The sequence below is a fragment of the Centrocercus urophasianus genome, unplaced genomic scaffold (genome assembly GCF_019232065.1).
Source record: "Centrocercus urophasianus isolate 14NV4802_14NV808 unplaced genomic scaffold, USGS_Curo_1.0 seq_16, whole genome shotgun sequence".
NCBI lineage: Eukaryota > Metazoa > Chordata > Aves > Galliformes > Phasianidae > Centrocercus > Centrocercus urophasianus.
Window position 1 is genome coordinate 27,268,395 of NW_024884711.1, and position 20,834 is coordinate 27,289,228.

At 37.9% G+C, this 20,834-nt stretch overlaps 1 protein-coding gene across 3 annotated transcripts in view; it reads right to left on the bottom strand.

Annotated features, from left to right (window-relative positions):
- Positions 1-20,834, bottom strand: part of ADAM22 (ADAM metallopeptidase domain 22) — a 115,247-nt gene that overhangs the window by 41,807 nt on the left and 52,606 nt on the right. For 2 of the 3 annotated variants that reach the window (XR_006168538.1, XM_042817167.1), the window contains exons 3-10: positions 19,286-19,368; positions 15,200-15,263; positions 14,502-14,571; positions 7,290-7,364; positions 5,336-5,407; positions 4,173-4,339; positions 2,010-2,094; positions 927-1,017 (exon numbers count right to left, since the gene is read on the bottom strand). Coding sequence is in view for 2 of the 3 variants with exons in the window: in XM_042817167.1 (XP_042673101.1) it covers positions 927-1,017; positions 2,010-2,094; positions 4,173-4,339; positions 5,336-5,407; positions 7,290-7,364; positions 14,502-14,571; positions 15,200-15,263; positions 19,286-19,368 (707 nt within the window). In the remaining variant the exon portion in view is untranslated. Of the gene's footprint in view, positions 1-926; positions 1,018-2,009; positions 2,095-4,172; positions 4,340-5,335; positions 5,408-7,289; positions 7,365-8,926; positions 8,998-14,501; positions 14,572-15,199; positions 15,264-19,285; positions 19,369-20,834 lie in introns of all 3 variants that reach the window. The other variant, XM_042817168.1, reaches the window with a different exon arrangement.

Here is a 20,834-nt window from a genome sequence, read left to right on the forward strand (position 1 = left end):
AGTGTCAATAAGAGAATCAATAGGACCCAGCAATTTTACTATTTTCCCCTTTTCCTTACAGCAGTTTAATAACATGCAGCTAGAAAATGAATACTGAATATGTAAGTAGCACAGAGCATCCTACGTGTTGGAGTATTTTTCAAAATAAAATTATGTGCACTGCAATAACTTTTGCTTGCAGATGTACCTCTGCATTATGTACTGTTTCTACAATGTCTGAAAACAAAATCCACGGAAACATTTATGTTAGTCAATATAGTAATTATGTTTTTAAATGTAAGGCTTTCAGCGCAATGAATTGTCATATGCCACTTAAAAAAGCACAGTACTAATGTTGTTTAGTGAAAGTAGGGAGGAAGAGCTGCTTGTGGGGATAGAGGACTGACGAATTAAAGCACTGCAGGTTAACAGGCTATCAGGAAGTTGAAACGCAAGGTTACAAATAGTAGATAAATGGCAGCAGCAGAGTGATAAATACAGGAGATTTGGGTAATATAGAAGAGGAATTCATTTAAGGCAGACAGGGAAAGAGATACGTTGTCAAATCCATCCTTCGTAACAGGACTGAGGGGGCTAATCATCATCCCTGAGTCTAATAATGTCTGTCTCTCTACCTCCGCACTGCAGCATAGCAGTCATTCAGTTTGTGGGTGTTACATCAATCTCCCTGAAATGAATGGTGATAGACACCTTTTTAATTTATTTTTAACAAAATGATGGCACCAGTGCTACCAACAATTAGGGCAGGGGGAAATTGTGACATTTAAATAGAGGTAAACCAATGGTAATGTCTCCTCATTTTATTAGAAGTAACAGTATTCCAACATTGTAAGAAACATTACAAAAGAACATGTCAGAGAGACACTGGTAAGATTCTCTTGTTAAAATCTTCTCTTGAGAGGAGGTGAAAAAGCATACAAACTTACCACTTATTAGTTTTCTTCTGTCTGAGAAAATGCCAATATTTTGAGCTAATGTCTGTGCCAGGGTAACTGCCATTAAGTCAGGCTTTCCAAACTGAAAGAAGTAAGTAAGGTAGGAAGAGTAATCAGTTAGGTACACATATCTCTCTCCACACTCAGCACTGCTGAGGCTGCACTTCAAGCATTGTGTTTAGTTTTGGGCTCCTCACTACAACAAATAAATTGAGGCCCTGGAGTGTGTCCAGACAGAGAATGGCAAGAAAGCTGGAGATGAGTCTGGAGCACAAGTCTTGTGAGGAGCAGCTGAGGGAGCTGGGATTGTTCAGTCTGGAGAAGAGGAGGCTCAGGGGTGACCTTATTGCTCTCTAAACTACCTGAAATGAGGCGGTGGCAAGGTTGTAGTTGGCCTCTTCTCCTAGATAACTAGTGTTAAGACAAGAGGTAATGGCCTTAGGTTCTCCAGGGGAAGCTCAGTTTGATGTTAGGAAAAATTTCTTCCCAGAAAGAGGGGTAAAGCATTGGAGCAGGTTACCCAGGAAAGTGGTGGAATTACTGTCCCTAGAGGTGTCCAAGAAACGTGCAGATGTGGCACTGAGGGACATGGTTTAGTGGGCCTGATGGTAATGGGTTGACAATTGGACTTGGTGATCTTAGAATCATTAAGGTTGAAAATGATCACTATGTTTCTATAATCTCAGGCACAGCCAAAGCTTTTTTCATTTAAAGGCAATAAAAGGCAAAATGAGATTCATAATGTTAAAGTAATTACTTCAGAGGAAAACGAACATGCGCGGAAGACTAAACGCTGGCTTACAAATAAGTTAAGAAAGTCTGCTTCTTTTTTTGTTACTGTAGTCACAAGTATGAATGACAGAATATTACAAAAATTACACTGTTGGAAAGTGTATTTGAGCCCATGTCCAACTTTATTCACGTTCTGTTCTTCATTAAGACTTCCCTTCCACAGAGCAGTGCTAAGGCTCTGCATCAGCAAAGCAGCAGCAAGATATTTTGAGGAACTGCACTGATAAATTCCCTGCAGACAAATTTCCACCACTTTTCATCCATCCCAGTACCCACACCTACCTCATTCACACCTCCGCCTTTAAGCAAGGAGCAGATTCCACCAGTGTGAGCTACACCACTTCGACTGCTCTGAAATCGACTCCCCCTTTGACAAAAAGGAACATAAAAGAAAGTTTACCCTGCTCATCCCACAAGTTTTGCACCTACCCATCCTAGTATTTATCTTATTTTCAAATGAGAAACGAGCAAATGTCAGGTCCCATCACTATGTTGAAAAATTATGCAAAAATAAAATGAGAATCACAGATAACACTCACAAAACTCACATGACAGACAGTTTCCAGAAAAATTTAACCATCTTCCCTCCTCATTCTCACATTACCTAATATAAGAAAGCATAAGACAAGATTTCCTATCTCACCATACTTTTGTTCATAGAAGTGAGGCCTGGCACAGCTGCCCACAGAAGCTGTGAGTGCTCCATCCCTGGAGGTGCTCAAAGTCAGGTTGGATGGGACCCTGGGCTGCCTGAGCTAGAGGGGGAGCAGCCCTGCCCATAGCAGTGGGTGGGAACTGGATGGACTTTGAGGTCTCTTCCATCCCAAACCATTCTATGGTCAGTCATACTTTAGCAAGTGGTTTTCTAAGTCCACACTTTGACACTGCTTTGGTGCATGCTACAGAGTGCAAGAGAGGCCGCTGTGCTTCCAGTGGGGGGCCCGGGAAGAAGACACATGTCCAGTTAAGCAATGCAGATGTGGAAAAAAGAAAGGGAGATGCCTTGTGGCTCCCTGATGGGTCAGAACTCCCCAGAACTGCAACTGATCTCATCCAGGTGGCAGCTGCACTGTAAGCCTAAATTTAATGATGCCTTTGATGTTGACCAAGTCAGTATGAATGACTGCCAGTTACTGGAGACAAAAGATACTCTGCACCACTTTAGAAGTACTGATCCAGCCAAGCCAATGCACACTGGTTTTCTCAAAGGAAAACAGAAAAACAACATGGAACAGAACACAATGGGCTAACTGTGCTGAAAGTGGAAGTTGATTTTTAACTGGTGTGCTACCAGAGCAGTCAAGCAGTCACTCGCCCTTCCCACTCAGCCATATTTTACTCAAGGACACAATTTTAGAACTGTATTCCCTAAGTAATCTACAAATACAATATATTGAAATACCAGTGACAGTGGTGTTACACGTAGCACTGGAAATTGTATTACAATGTTATCCAGTGTCCCTGTCACAGGGAGACTGTTACTGTGTCCCTTAAAGACCTTACAATTTCACAGAAAAGGAATAAGAAAGATGTGGGGGGAAAAAAAATGATTCCCATTTTACAGTTGAAGAACCGAGACACTGACAAACTAAAATGTACAAGTAACACTTAGGGATCTAACTTCACATAGGAAAGCAGTGACAGTAATTAAGCATGCGCAAAAAACTCCGAGAGGCTGGATAGTGGTTCCCTACTGGAGTCATGTGAAAATGAGGAGTTAAAGCTAAATTTGTTCATATAGCTTCCTATCTCTCAGCAGAGAGGGATAAGGGCTCCAAGCAGAACAATCTACCTGGCCTGTCTCCTGGGGATAAAAATCTTATCAAGAGCGTCTCTGTTATTTTTTAGATATAGTTTGTTACACCAATCCTATTATCAAAGTAATTTAGAGGTTTAGAGATAATAAAATTCCTTCCAGATTATTATTCTTATATCATATATCTTTCTGAAGGACAGACTGTTCTGAGGATCCAATGCTCCTTTCAGTAATCCTGCAGCATGCAAGTCATTCAACAGAGCAAGGCAGACCAGAGTGCTTCTTAAGCAGGAATCTCATGGGTTTTAAAGCCAATATTCTGCTTTTACACAGTTCAACAGTGCTGCCTGTGCTCTACTACTAAAGAAGTGAATGTACAAGGTGGAACCATGCATCACCCTCCTGCACTCACAGAACAGGTAATTGCACAGGACAGCCAGGAATTAATTACAGTGCATGCAGCTCAAGCTTAATATGTTAAAACTAAAAGGGGAGCAAAACCTCTGGTTGCACTGGCAAGCACATGGTGTGCTGTTTTAACTTCTTCCCACCTCCCCTCAGAAATGTTATTTTCTTTATTATTGTGGGTTATACACACAACAGAAAGGAGACGCGTCAGGCACTCGTGATAAGCAACCCCCAAGGAAAGGAAAAGAAACAGTAAGAAAACATCACACGAGATTACGTACGAAAAAAGGTGAACTGCATCACTTTTCTCTCTGATAAAATCCCTCCTATATTTCATAAACTCACGCAGGGTCACCAAGGGGTTTTCAGATATGGTGAACTTGTTATCAGTAGCCCAGGTTTCCATGGCAACCAATACTATCCTGGTGTTAAGCTGTTCTTTATATATCTAGTACATTAACAGAACGAACAAATAGATTATGTCAAGGAGAAAGAAGGTGAGGTTTACCCCTTCTTTGTAACAGGTTTCATTCTTATATGACAAAATATTTAGCTTGTTCTAACACACTTTAGGTTCCCCCAGGTGCTTCTGTCTCCCTTAAAAGCAACAACAAACATGAAAAGAAAGTAATATCTAGATTTTAGGCCTAATTCTTCTATCCCCTCTCTTATTCCACAGAAAAAATCCCCCTAAGGTCCTGCTCAGGCAGAGGATCATAGAACAGAGGTGAGGTTTTTGACACAATGCTACAGAAGCTTTTCAAACAATTCAAAGATTTGGGGTTAACGGGCATCTTATATTGTCCAGCTCACTTCAGGGACACAAGAGATATCTCTTATGTCAAAAAATCCTTTTGTTTTCACTGCTTTCACCTCTACAGGAGTATTTAACCTCTCACCGGCAGCCATACATTCAATACTGGGGGTTAATACTCCACATTTCAAGAGTAGTAACTACATTCTTCTTTTTTCTAGTAATGCTTTTTCAGAATGAGATGTAAGAGCCAGCAGCTTATCCTGCTTAGTATCAAAAATATAATGCGCGTAATCCATTAGTATGTCCCTATTCTAACTCATTACTCAAATGATTTTCATTTTTCTCTTTTTTTTAAGAGATATTTTAGTGTATCCTAATTCTGGTAATTTTTTAGATTTCAGGTAGACAACTTATAAGCTTGAGTTAAAAACTATCATATCTAAGATTCTCTTTAAACTTCCAACTCAAGATCTATCTGTTAAAGGATACTTAAATGCCACAAAAAAATCTCTAATGCTTTATTTTAGACAAGGGCTGACATGGCTGACTTCAGTTCTAGATGAAAACTGGTAATCTTTGCATTTGTTGTTATTAGGTACACCATAAAATAACAGCTCCTGATTTATCAGAAGGAGAATCATATGATGATCTCATGCGTAAAAGAACATTCAGTCAAGTGATACTTACTAAATCTGCCACGTTCACAACTGACTTAGCATAGCTGTTTGTGTGGCCAACTGATAAGCGGTGTTTTTTACACTGCAAAACAAACACAGATAAATTACAGGTATGGATTTAGAAAACCAAGCTCCTTTTCCCAAAAAGCCCACTAAGTAAAAAGAACTATGCCAACAGGAGAGCCTCTGTGTATGGTTTGGTCTCTTGTGCTGAATGCACATTTCACAACTGTTATAAGGAAAGCATTCTAGGATCTTCAGTGGAAAAAAAAATGCTATGGGAACAGGAATCAATTGTTAACCTCTTTTACTACTGAAGATACTTTTTCATGTACTCTTGTCTGCAGAAACACAGACACAAATGAGCACCATGAGTATGAAGGTCACAAGTATCTTAGAAGAATTCAGGACTTAAAGGCAAAGATTTTCAGAAATGTTTGACCATCTTGTGTCCCAAGATGCTTGATTTTGGAGGGAACGTTTTCTGGAAGTTGGGATCTTTTAGTGTATAAGAAGTGTCAGGCAGTTGGCTGGTGGGAAAGGAAGGTTTATGAGCAGGAATGGAGAGAAAAAACACCGAAAAATGAGGAAGTTTCACTTACTAGAATAACAGAAGAACAAGACTGCAAAACTAAAAATGGTATAAAAGATGAAATGGATATATGAAATAAATGGAGGTGTCCCTGGACCTGGGAGCTGCTGGCTGAGTCCACCTGCAGTGCCACATCTACTGCACACATAAAGAATGTGCACAACACGCCTATGTGCCATAGGGTAAGGGATGAGCTGAAAGCACACCTCCTCTTCATGGAATGAAATTATGTAGCTTATTACAGATGTTCAAAGACATTTGCTTCAGAGAACAAACTTCTAAGTTGGCTGATTCTTGCATTGCCAATAATTAACCAAAAATTAGGAAGCACTGTCTCCAGACAAACGAGGTCCCAGTGGAAATGTTGCAGCCTCAGGTCTTCAGGATAAACATAACACTTCAGAGAATTCAGCATCTCTTATTGTTTGTTTTAATCTAAGAAGTTCTTGCTACTCTCACCAAACTGAGCTGACAAGAGTATGTTGGTATCACTAAAATTGTCTAATAAGAATGATAAATTCCTTTTAGACTCCTATTGTCTGATTTTGCCAGTTTGAGTAAAAGAAAGAAGTTGTACCTTGCAAAAAGGACTGACAAAATGCATAGACACACTGATCTCAAAGCCACAAGGAATCATAAAATCGTCTAATAAATAAAATCAGCAGTTTGAGGGGCATCACTGGTCTGAGCTTTACCTAGTTGCTTCAGGATCAAATCCTACCATTTGTGTTTGAAACAAACACATCTTCAAGAAGTACCCTGTTCATATTTGAAGAGTGTGAGAGATGAAGAGTTCATCATTTCTTTTGCTACGCCCTTTATTAATTAATAATGAACTACACTGACATAAATCTGTGCTTCTCTAAGCCCTGTTTTTCTTCAATACTCTAAGCCTTCTTATGCTTCTTTCCACTACATTAGAGAGCCCATTTATGTTTTTCCCTAAGAAAGTACTCAAGCTTAACAAAACACATTTCTCTAAATTTATTCGGATGTATCAAAAAAATCTAGTCAATATTAATCTTCCCACTGCACAAAGTCAATGATTACATTAGTGATTGCCGAGCTGCTGCACTGAAAACAAGTGCTCAAGAAAGTCTGAAAGAAAGCCATCAACTTAAGCCCCATTTTCATTAGCTACCTTTTGATGCAAAGTTTTAATTTATGATGCTTTCTCTGATATGTAGGACTGCTTGCATTCTTGGTGAAATCATCTTGCTATTGTTCAGACATCTCTATCAACGTGAATCTTTTTTCTTAAGGACACTGCACTTATTCTGGCCATATGTTATTCTTTATTATTTAACACTTATACGAAAATTAAAACAATTTTATTCTACTGGTAAACATAAGATAAGTATGCCAGCCTTACCATCAGATGATCATTTACAATCATTAACTCAATGTATTTTGTTTCTTCTTCAATTTTACGTGGAATCTGACGAACCTACAGAGAGAATATAACCATGAAAAAGCCTAGTGATGGCAGAATACAGAGAAAGTATAACTGATAACTAGAAACAGTTTCAGCAAACAAGCTTCTCACATATTTTTGTTAATTGTCTTAATTCCGCTTTTAGATTTTGACAATACTTCTTGTGATTAATTATGCCACAGTAAAAAAATCCTTAGCTGTACTCTATGAAGACAATTGTAGGTTTACACGTTTGTCAATTTTGTCTGGATTTGCAGTAAAAATGAGTAAACATATTTACTGTGTAACTGGTTGGGATATTTTGTGGAGGGTGAAAAGGAATGGACTGGGTTTTTTTTTTCAAATATACAGTCCTCGTATTTCACCTCCTCTGGAACACTTGTTTGAGCTTAAACAATGAAATCAAGCATTTTAATCCAATAAATTCCAAGTTTAGGTTTTTTGAAAGACAATTCTCAGCGAGGCCCACATATATAAACTTTCTATTTCACTGAAAAAGTAATCTTTCCTAAGCTATTTTTTATTGCACTGCTTGATTCATACAGTGAATGCAGTACCCACCTCCATCTCACACACTGCATTTAGAAACATTTATGACAGTGCTTCTCCATGGATTTTTCCAGAAGAAAAATCATTACATCATTATGATTCAAAAATGCAGAGTAATGGCTAGTTTAAAGAAAGACAGCAAACCACCTAATGTAAAATAAGATCCTCATGAATGATTTTTGGATTTTTTCCAGTTTCTTTCTCACTTCTTTTCTCAATCTGAGATGGTTACATTACTCAGAGAGAAAGTCATCTTCCCTTCTCACTGCTCTCTGTTTGATGTCGCCAGCACTGTTCAGGCCCTTGAGCCAGCTCTATTTTGACCTGTACCATTATTTCAGCTCCATTCCTAAAGCAAAGAATTGTTTCTGTCTTTCCAAGGTACAAATACAAGTTAATTTCTTCTCCCCTTTAAGAAAATGGAGACCGAAATATCGCTTTAGAATATTTATTTTAAAACAAAGGAAGATAAAATAGGTACTTGTCACCATTGCAACATAAAAGTGATTTGTTAATGTTTCATTAGTTAGGAGTTTCTCAAAAAATACATATCCAAAATAGGATAAAATATTTTATCTATTATTTTTTCCATGTGCAATTTAGCAGTGTTTCAAAATTTTATAATATTGAGAGAAATGCTATTCTTGAGATTCAGCAACAGATTAAATGGAGCCTATGTGAGGAAATAGCTTGTGCTTTTATGAATGTAATGGAGAGGGTCTGCTGTGCTTTGGCCACACACACACATCATAGGGTACCCAAAATTCTCTTGAAATTGACATTGTGGTGGCACCTTAATGAAAGGTGACAACATAAGCACTTAACTATTCAGGTAGGCACTGTACAAGAGAGTCCAGCAATCCCTTGTCAACATTAGATACCGCTTTCTGTTATAGCTATATCATACATAAAGACCTCGTGCCAGTCCAGGAGCAGCAACAGGACTCCATCTGGATGAAACAGTTCAGCAGACACAGAACAAACTTGATAGCATATTACTTATAAACAAGCACATTGGTGCATACCTGCCTTCTCCTTCTTTTGTGCCTCGGCTTTACAACAAACTTCTGTGATGTAGCATTCATGTGCCAGAACTCTAAGCAGAAAACACAGGCAAACCCATTGAGCGTTTACAAAAATACAGCCCAACAATTAGTGACCCCAATGCTTCATGACAGTAGTATGGCATTCTTCCATGCATCAGATGCAGAAGCAACGCCTTTTTTCAATGTTCTAGTTAGAAAGGAGGCAATGTTACAGATGCTTCCCTGTAACACCGTTCTTATTAAAAACTCTACTAGTGATAATCTGGTCTGCTGAAACAGATGATCTGGAGGTGTTGTGCTTCAGAAAGCACAGCAGATGTTCGATGCCAAAACTTCACCAATACTGGGGATGTAATATTAGCACAGAGCTTCCACAGAGCAAATCACATTTTTGGAAATTCAGCAGGCATTCACAGAGCTCTCTCAATAGCTACCTAAATTAATAAGAGCATGAAAGGCAGAATTAACACTTTAAGAAGATTATATCCACAAAGTAAAACATGTTTGAGTTGGGAGAAACGTTGTGGGATTTTGGCAGTGCTCCCTGTCAATACGATATTCTTCCCTATTAATCCCACTGTGTCTTTGATTTGATAAACCTCTATCAGTAAGCACCAAGTAGTTCATTTTTTTTTTGCCAAATCTATTACTAGCCACTGATGGAAAGGAACACAATATAAACCAAATAGAAGACAATGCTTGTTCCCACCCTCGCCCTCACAGCTCCATGGGGGGGCTATAAGAAAAAAGGGGCCAGACTTTTTGGCAGGGTCTGTTGCAATAAGACAAGGAGAAATTATTTCAAACTAGAAGAGGGAAGATTTATATTGGATATAAAAATAAAGTTTTCTATGATAAGAGCAGTGAAGCACTGGAACAGGCTGCCCAGAGAGATGGCAGATGCCACATCCCCGGAGACACTTAAGGCCAGGCTTTACTGAGTACCAGATATAGCTGTCCCTGCTCAAGGTCCCTTCCAATTCAAATGATTTTATGACAATTCTACTTTTCCATCTTCTAGATTCAAAGCATCTCCCTCACCTTTCCCTGTACAATAGCAAACTCCTTCCTTATCTTGTCTAAACATGTTTACTATTTACATAGCCCCACAAAGACTTTTTCTGAGTAAATTAAGTGCTTGTGCATTCTGTAACCTTTTTACTTTGCCTAGTTTCTTTCCTTCGTATTTTCTCTAACTTTGGACACCCTTTAATTCCCCAGGAACTGAAGACTGCAATAATTCCATGGCAATTTTACCAGTCCTATAGAGAAGTAGACAGCACTATGGAAGATGTGCAAGTTAATGGACTCCAGTTCACACACCTTTATAGACAAATTTTGATTGTGTTAAAAGCCCTCAATACTTCAGCTTCGCTAGTATACAGGTTTCTTACAGCACTACAGTTTCTCACCCACTTCTGGTGTTGTATATGACACGTGTGTAGTGCTGCCTGTGTCATGCAATGTATGTTACCCCCCTGTTGACAAATTTGCTGTTCATGAGTGCTGCAGATTGTTCTTATACTGTTAAATCAATTTGCAGTGATATATTTTTTTAACATGCTAGCTATGCATGTAGAGAGCTATTAAATTAAGGTAAATGTTAATATTTCAAACAAGCCAATTAATAATCTTACCTCTCATACTATAGTAAAATACCTGCAATTTCTATTTAAGGTTCAAATACACTTGAATACAGTAATATTTGGAACTTGATAGAGCTGATAGAGCTGTTATGCCAACAAAGGCTTAAAATGAGAAGCTGAATTACCCATCTGACGAAGTTTCACCAGGGATAAGAGCTAATGTTAACCTGGAGTCGCTATTCAGTTATAATGCAAACCATCAAAGCAAAGCTTGGACAACTGGCATTGTCTTGGCTGTATCTGGACAATTATGCTCTCATTTTGGTGCATGAAATTTGCAGATACCCTTCTATGAAGGGGCCTGTGCAATCCTAGGCTTAGGAACATTTTCATGGATACACCAGCACTTAAAGATTTTCTGTACGAAAAAAAGATCCATAATAAATTAAATAATACCCGAGGATTTCTATCTATTGCTTAAAGGCCTGGAGCCTCCAGAGCTCAGAATGATAACAAACCAAATCTTCACATTTTTAAAAATAAATTTATATTTGATTGTTCTTTGGGTATGTTGATTAATTCAGTCTGTGTTTGTGCCTCTGAACCTTTCGCTTGAGGTTTCTTGTATTATCATTAATGAAACTAGTAACAATATAACTTCTAAATCAATGAAATAGTAATTTACAACACGTGTATGGGATCCCGGATAACTTGACCAGCAAACGTGAAGCTTTACCCTGCCATTGGAAGTCAGCCATCTCGAGGGGAATGCTGCAGCCATTAGCACTGACACATTAGTACACATTAACACTGCACCATAACTCACAAGCTGGATGAATTCACACAGGGTCCGTTTCCAGCCAGAGACCCTCAGGCTAAATAACATGACCTGCAAAATCACCCAGGAAATGCAGAGCTGAAAAAGCCTAGTGGAAATTTTGACAGGAAGATATTATCTTGAAAAAAATGTAAGGACAACTCAAGTGACCCCAAAAGGAAGGGACATCTGTTATACACTACTTGAAAAACAACACCTTCAATAAATATTGTTGTCTAAGACAATGCCAGGGCACTGTCTGAAGACAGACTGAGAAAATGTACAGTCTACTAAACTATGCAGTCAAAGGCTCCAAACATGCTAAGTTTTTGGATGAGCTTTCCTTATTTAAAGTCATTGCTTCTACGTGCTATTGTAGAGTACAATACAATTTATTCTTTTCTGCAATAGCTATTTTCTTTTTTGTTTGTCTCTTTCTTTGTTGAATTCCCAAAGGGCAAAAGAATGTAAAAAGTATATTGCTATTGAACTGTGGTAAAATAGTGGGCTTTTACAATTACTGATATTGAGTAATCCCTACCACTTGATTTTTTTCCTTTCTAACATCAATATAGAAGCTCGTGATGCATCCAGTCCATTCCTAATGCAGAGCTGAGTGGAAATCTGAGCTCACACACTCTTCAAAAGATAAAAAGAAAATCCTGACATCAAGGAACAGCTGCTTACGCTGGGCAAATTGATAAATTAGGAAAGTATTAAGGAACATAAGAAATACCGATGCCATAATCTAACACAGTGCTCGCTGTTAACAATAATGACTCTGTGGCAGTACTTCCAAAAATAAAAAAAAATTAAAATGAATCTATAAGACAAGCAGTTACTTGCAAGAATTTCTTAAAGAAAACAACAAAAAAGGAAAGTTAAGGCAATAGAGCACACCACACAGACTGCAGGGAAGACTCGGTGCAGGAGCTGTGCTGGTGGGGCAGTGCAGGCAGGGAGTGAAGGAGGAGGTGGGGTATGGTGTGCTGCGGGGCTGGGGATGAACACCAGAGCTCATACTGAGGAAAGGGTGGACGAGCAGATGGCAGTGGGAACAGCTCTCATCCTCTGGAGCTGTGGCTGTCCAGGAAACATGACTTAAAAACAATCTTACACTGAATAACCAAAGACAAAAATGGGGGGATTTTCAGCCAGAGCATAATTTGTTAAAACTACCAAAACTTCTACAACAAGCCTCAGAATAATGTTTCCAAACAGCTTCACAAAAGCAAATACAAGCATGTAGAAGAGCGGATGAGATACTAAGCACAAAAAGATATCACCTTTTCTCCACATTACAAACATTTCTATAACTCAGACCACTAGCATTCCATAATTAAATCTCCTTTTCAACATTTTAAACAAAGTAATTCTATGACCTCATGATTTTAATTCAATCAAGGGAAACATCTTCCATTTGAAAAGCCAACAACTATTTACTTGTTATCTATGGTAAAAACAGAGCTATGCAAGAATATCTGGATTTCTGTGGAAAAATCTGAAGCCTTATTTTGACAGATCTTTTGAGAATCAAGAAGATTTGGTGGAGGTGAAACAGGTGGGTTCTGCTTGCAATGAATTCCTTTTCATAATTTTTAAAGCAGAAAATAATTATTTTACTCCAGAATCTTGCAAACATAAAATTGAACTATTAAGAAATCTTAGGAGACTGCTGACAGATATCTGTAAGTACCAGCTCTGGAAGTCCCCTGTTTTAACAGTCTGAGAAAGAAGACTCCTCTCAGTCACTCAGCTGTGATTGCATTATTTCCAGACTTCTAAATGACATATCCTTAAGAAACTCTGATACAAGATGCACTCGATCAGTCAGCCTCGTGTTCAATACATTGTTCTCATTACTCTAACATCTCCGCAAGCACACGGAGTAACCATGGATCATGTGTAAGGTGCACATACATAGTAAGCTTCCAGATAGGACGGGGACAGCATGCTGTGCACAAGCACTTTGTGCTGCCCTTCCACCCCATTCCATCCTCTGCCTTGCCTGGCCATAAGAAGCAGGGACATAAGGCACCAAGCTGGGAAAATGTTACGTTTAAAGGCAGAAGGATTGCTTCTCCAGAAGTGAAATCAAGGTGACCCAATTGTAGCAATTCCCTTGGTTGTTTAGGTTTTTGTTTTGTTTTCCCATTAATTCTCTGAACAGTTCTGCTTTGCTTAACAGTTAACAAAGCTGCATACGCCACGCTTCAGAACAGGATGATTCATCTTTTGGGCAGTGCCCAGCATGGTAGGAGACCAGATCCCACTGTTTTCATAGAACAAATAATACTTGTGGCAATAGCACTGGGCAACTGGAACCTCCATCTAAAAAGAAATTAGCCTAGAGTTGATTTCTACTAAAATGAGTGTCTACAAAGGGATAGATTCATTTATCTAGCATTTATTTTATAGTGTAAGAAAATGCATCTGTAAATATTGCAAATCCTTGACAGAACAAGGATAAGTCATAAATACTGCCATTTTTGCTTCAATTAACAAGCCAACTTCTCAGATGAAAACTGATTTTTAAAAATTTCGTCTTATTCCACACACAAACTGAAGTGTTTTGGGGATTACTACAAGAACTTGAAACCACTTCCACCTCCAAGGTAATTTTATTTAAATGAATATCTGCACTACAGTCAGCATCACAAGAGATGCTGAATGAACTGGAAATTAGAGGGCCCAAGAACAACAATAACATACCCCTCAGGCTTACACTCACACCATGATACTCACCCTGTATCTCAAAATGGGAGAAATCCATGAAAAGTTATGAGCTGTTGGCAATGTGAGGTTTATTTTCATCACTTTTAGGCTACCCTATTCCTTTCTTTTCTATAACTCTTAACAAATAATGCAGTCTATAGACTGCAAGACTTGTTAAGTGAAACATACACCACAACGTGAAGGTCTGGGAGGAGTCTGATTCATTGGATTCAAGTTTTTTCAGCCCTTCATGTTCTTTTCCAGTGCCTTCTGTGTTCCAGATCTATTTTTTTCAGTTTGTTTTTTTTTTTTTTTAATAGGAAAGAGATATGCAAATAAACAACTCACTGTCAGAAGATTATTCATCAAAGATGATTAACAAATCTGATCTTAGACTAAAACAAATCAATAGCAATGAATATTAAAAAAATCATACCAGATGGCAGGTCATCCAAAGGAAACTCAAACAACTTGGATTTGTAAACAGAGTGGAAATGGAAGTCATCCTGAAATAGTAAATAATTGCATGCATTAAAAATCAATAATCATGATCTTTGAGCCTTAAAAAGACAATTCTAAAGGGTCCCTTGCTATTCAAAACCTACATTAGGAAAAGTGCAACCTGCAAGGCACCATTTCTTTTCACTCTTCTCAGCTGTGGTGGGATTGCTATCACCACAGTTACATCTTTCATTCGAAGTATGTGAGTACAGCAACAAAGACGTTGAGCACACTTAGAGATGGACTTAGGAGAGCTGCCCAGGGAGCACTGTGAGAATCTTGGGAGCTGCTGCACCCAGAGGAGCAGAGAGCAAAGCAGGAGGAGAGGGATATAACAAACCCAGTGCCAAAAGAGGGGACAGAACACTCACAGACATCTCAAGCTGGCTCCAAGTGACACTCAGCCTCCAGAAGTGCTGTACTGCTCTACTTCCAAGTGTTCTGGAACATGTACATGTATCACTACCTGATTTTTGCAGGATTACTTCTGTCTGTGATTAGGAGGACTCAGAAGCTGAGAAGCTGAGTTAATGAGCTGGTAACGAAGGGAATGAGTCTTATACCTAATCTGTACCAATGAATGCCTGTATTCCACGAAAAAAATACAGCAGGACTACCAGAAGTTCTACTTACATCTGAATTGTAGTTTTCATCTGGTTCAATAAGGTAAGTATGATTTCCATCATAGAACATCCCACTGGCATAAGCAAGAGAAGTAAATTTAAAACAAACATTAGCACAGTATTGAAGTAAGTTTAAGAAGCTCACGTATTTAAAAACAAATATTTCAGAAGAGAAGCAGTTAAAAACGTTTTCAGGAACTGAACATAATTCTGAATCTTTTTTTTGTTTCTTTGCTTTAGAAAGATACTCGTTCCCATGATGATATAGATAGGTTCTACTTTTATAGATAGATTCTACTTTCTCCCACAAATCTTCTCTACAATATGCAAAAACAACACAAAAATCCAGCTTAGTGCCAATCTCATACAGATCTACTTGCAATAAGGGCTCTGCTTTCAGAATTATTCATACAGAAGTTTTCAAACTTGCCTACAGCTTTCCCACAAATAAAAATAAATTGAACTGATCTTAGATTTTCATGGTTTTGATTTACTCTTTCTAAAGTAATATTGCATAGTACCAAGGACAAGGGACATAACAGGATGTTTGAGATGCTCCAGTAATAACAATTACAATAGATGGTCTCTTCTTCTCGAATTAATTCATCTTTCTAGAAAAAGTCAATGCTATATATAGCACTGTATCAGTACAGACATTATGTGATTTTCACGATAAGGAAATTAAAACCTCATCATATGAACTCATCTTATGAGTTGTGATGAAAAATACAGATACTGAGGACAAAGCCTTATGCCACATCCTTGGTTCTGGTGAACCAAGAGCTCTTTCTTAGTGGCACAAAATCTTCATAAGTTCTATTACAAAGTACTGAAGTGTTAAGGCATCCCAGATCAATGAAGACAGCAACGCCAAATGTTCTGGCACTACAACTTGAATACACAGTAAAAAAAACACAGTCCATTCCTACAATTATGCTTTCTATTACGAGCTACTTTAGGTTTATTTATGTAAAGAGGTTAGGGAGGCATTTCTTATATCACTATTTTGATCTTCAAACAAACCAGCGATTTTTTTAAATTTTCCCTTTACAGCAGTGACATACATGCATGGTTGGAATTAGGCTGTATCAGCATGTCCCTTTCAAAATGCTCCTAACAGGACTTTGAGCCTGACTATAAATCCGACCTGCAAGTTAAAACTTGGCACACATTACAGCAGCATAAAAGCATTTATTTATTTAGATTACTCTTTAGTAACCTCCTATACTTTAAAAAAAAAAAATTATCAGAATTATAAATGACAAACCCTGACACTTTTTATTTAACACAACTTAATTTTTAATCAGCAAAATGTTAATTCTGCTCAGGGCCTAATGCAGTGAGTGAAATACTGCCATTTCATTTCTGACTATTTAGAAATGTAAGTGTATATTAAGCTTGTAGACTATGACATCTCCTGGTGAGCATATTTTTCTTAGTATCACTTTTACAAGGTTAACCATTCAGCATTCACAGAAGTAGCTTGGGTTGCTGAGTCTATAACATACTTCAGACTTTGCCATGAGCACACCCACAATTCTGTGCTTATTCTCCAGGAAGAAGCACTGTCTGTGCTCCTAAAATAAATACTCTAGCACCTGCTGAAGGTTTCTGCCTCAGAAAAATGTAAGATTTGGGGACTTTTGGGAAGGTGTGGAACAGTTCATCATGCTAAACCTCCTTCATTTTCATTACAGTTTTAAGGACAGTCTGCAAGACCAAGTGTTGTTAACAGATGACTTCTTGTGTGAACGTTGTACTCAGCAGCACTGGCTTCTGATCAAGTCACTTAATAAAAAAAAAAACAATCACAGCTGACCCTCAGATTTGACTTGCCCCCCATGGCACTTTTCCAATGACTTCAATAGTTTTAGACTGTCAAGGTATCACACTGTGCTAGAGAGAAAGCAGCAGCAAAACACAAGCTATCTAAAAAATCCACATTTGGGTTATTCAGAAAAACAAATTTGCAGACACGAAAGACTAGCTCGCAGTTACAACAGCAGTTTATGTATTTACCACCAGTGGGCAGCAAAATCACAGCACAACTGGTTTCTGTGTGACTGGCCTCCAAAAGCGGAACCGAGCTCAGCTCAGAACTGAGCACAGATCATTTATATCCCAGCAACCAAAGTGTTTTGCATTCAAAGCGTTCTGCATTAACCCACAGGGAGCTGTGGTTACTGCATATCCCACAGAAAGAAAAAATTCCAGTGAGTTTTGGAGTTAAAGTTGTAGAGAAACTTATTCCATTAGCGAAGTCATTAAGAAGAAATTCATCATTTGAGGACTCCATCAGCCAGTCACCTTATTAATTTAATTAATGAAAAGAAAACTACCACACAGACATTACCAACAGAAGAACTCACAATTTATGATTAGAAATACAACATCATCTCTGCAGGCATGTCTGAAAAAATGTCTGTTAAAGGCATCTGTTCTGTCTCATGCATTTCATGCATTTCCTAAAATTCAGTATATATTTGTAGTATTTAATTAGCATTTGAAACAGATTACGGAGAAACTAGCTGTAATGCTGGAGATGCAATGCCAGAGAAGGTAAGGTTAATATAGCTCAGGAAAACAATACTTTCTCATAACAGATGCTGGAATTACCAGCCCATTACAGTAAGCTTCATATTTGATCCTGTGTGAAGGATAACTGCTGAAACATTTCACAAAAAGGAAAAAAAAGAAGAAAAAGCTAACATTCGAGAGAGCTGAATTGTACAGGAAAGAAAGCATCTTTCCTCACGTTACTGTGTTAGAAGAACTCTATTTGAACATTAGGCAGTTTGAGAATACTGAGCAGCAGCAGATCAGTCTTAAGAGGCAACCAGCAAAAGGAGGCCAAGAAAGGACGTGTGCTGCCCCTCCTTCTTTGTTGCACTCTCTCCTAGGAGTTAGCAGGGGCTTAGACCTAATGGATCACTGCTAATGGAAGCCATGAAGCTAAATCCCCTCAAGATGCAGCAGGATGCTGCTATTTTTAGGCTCACTGACACCACCAAACCTGAGGTCAGTTTAATCGAGCTGCTCAACCTTGACAATAAATGAGAGAAGCGCATCTCTAAGTCAGACAATGAGTGCAGGAATGATGGGTCTAATGCATACATTCTCCCCCTTCCTTATAAAGAAAGTACAAATATAAAAGTTACTTAAATATGTGTATGTGTGTGTCTGATACTGAAACTACAGAACAGTTGGAAATGGATAACAATGAAGATTTCTATGAGCTGAGTCCTGCTTCCTTAGGGAAACCAATCTCCACGCTCAGGCTCTCCTTGCTGCCCTGACCTTCCCAGCTGATCTGAACATCGAAAGTGCTGAGGTCCTGTAATTCCCAGAGTCAACAGACACTGAAGGGACTTGGCTGCTCTGTAAACCTGACAAGTATCTTTCAGTAGTGCCAAAAGTAGACATGTCCAAAAGTTGAGAATCAGCACACAGCTCTGTGTAACCTTCAAGTGACAGGTGCTTTAACTACATTACCACTAAAACCATGCACTTTGAAACAATACGCACAATTTTTCATCCTTTATTTCAGATTTTCAAGTTTGACTATCTCAGAGACAAGCACTTCCGTGAAGAACATGGATAGGACTAGAGAAACTCAACACTGACACTTTCCTTTGTAAAAAAAGTAGAAAAGAAAGAATAAATATAGCATTCTAATAATAAGAAAAGAACATAAGTGAATTTTGGATGGTTCATATCAATCTTGGTATTATTCTTCCTGTAAAATGGAGCATTTTCAGCTACTTTCATCTCTCTATTATAAACTATCTTAAACAGTATTTGGTCAAAGCTGTTATCATATGTCCTTAGTTTAAAAAAAAAAAAAAAAAAAGCAAAAAAAAAAAAAAAGAAAGAGAGAGAAAAAAAAAAAAAAAAAAAAACTTGGATGTTTTGGCAGTGGGTCCTGAATAAAACAACACTTTTACAAGGTTCAAATTAAATTAATTTTATGTAAAGGTTATCGAGATAATAATAGTGGTTGCAAACCAATTAATGAACAAATGGCACTTACTTTTTTTCAAACAGCTTTGTTTAAAAGACTAAGTGAAGTTCAGTAAAAACAAAACACCAGACTTACTGTAGTCCATGGCATGTTGACAAGGCAACAAATGACACTGGATTTCCTCGAATTTTTCCCTGATAATAGCAATGTTCTCCTCCCTGAAATTGGAAATCGAGAGCATGAATCCACAGGATGTCCCACAGTATAATGCTCTAACCTGTCCAACACTGCTTTTTTATTATAATATTGCAAAGCCAGGGACATGGCATCAAGAACATAGCAGAGGTTCACCCCATCTCCTTTAAGCCATCTACAAGTTCAGTACAGAGTCAAACATCATCTTCTGGACTTTCTCTATGCTGAATGGAGATGAAAATCTTTAGTGTGAAATCTCTGGCATCTCAAGAAAATTTCAGACACAAATGGCTCCAGAAGCATCCATGTTTCTTCACTGAAGAGAGTTGGAAACAAGGGGCTTAGATGTGCACGTGTTCTGCACATGGCTACATCAGAAGATAAGCTTTGCCCTGAGGGCCAGGCAATTTCCTACTTCTAAGGAGAAAAATGCGCTTATCAAATAATAAGATTTGATTAAGAAGCAAACAAATCTAAAACGCTCCCCAGCACTCCAAAGCTAAAAGAAACTTTAGTTTATATTTGCCTATTCTATAAATACTGTAAATAGAAAATACACTTCTCAGATCAAATCCAGCCAACGTTATTCAACATATCCCCCCGCCCTTAGTTTCACAGAAGTTGCACTGATTGTGGAGTAAGGCTTACTGCATGTGCACTGAATGTATTCAGCACTGCACTGTAAAAAGAACAGGTGAATAAAAACCACACAAAGAAACAGTAGATTAGTAACAAAATTAACAGTCAAACCATAAGAATGAGCTGAAACTGTATGAGGAACAAATCTCTTTCTCCAAAAATTACTTTTGCAGTAATATTCCTGTAAAAGGTTTAACTGATGTCAGCACGTGAAAATAGGAATATACTGAAAAAAATATCAACAGGGAGTTGTACGGACATGTAGCTGTGGAAGGAATTTGGAGAAACAAGACAAATTGGTTTGTTCTCAGAAAATACAGTTAGTATGTATCAGAAGTCAAATTTCAGTTTGCAAAATTGTGTCCTTATAAGCAGGAGAAACATTTATTCATGCTAGGGATCCAAAAGATCCAAGTCGGTGGCTGAAAAGCGGGTTTTGGTCTTCTTAATGAGAATCAAATAAATGCCCAAGATAATACCTCCAAATTAATTTATTTCATAATAAATTCAAGAAAAATGTTCTATGCATACCGATCTAGAAAAGAAAAATACAAGAAAAACAGTTTTAAATTTTTACCTAGGAAAAATGTGATTTAGACACATTCTATTCTATTTAATTAAACCAAGTCAAATCAATTGAATTTGTTGATCTTTTGAGGCTCACAGTAATTCTGACAGAGATAGAAATATAACTCTGATCTCCTCAGTCTCACAGACCTCTTCTTACCACTGCAAAAAAATTATTTCTTTACATTAAGATTTGGGGGATACTTTTATACGTGGACTTATATATTCCTATTAAGATAACGTAAGTCACTTCACAACAATTATAAAAATTTTAGGGGTTTTA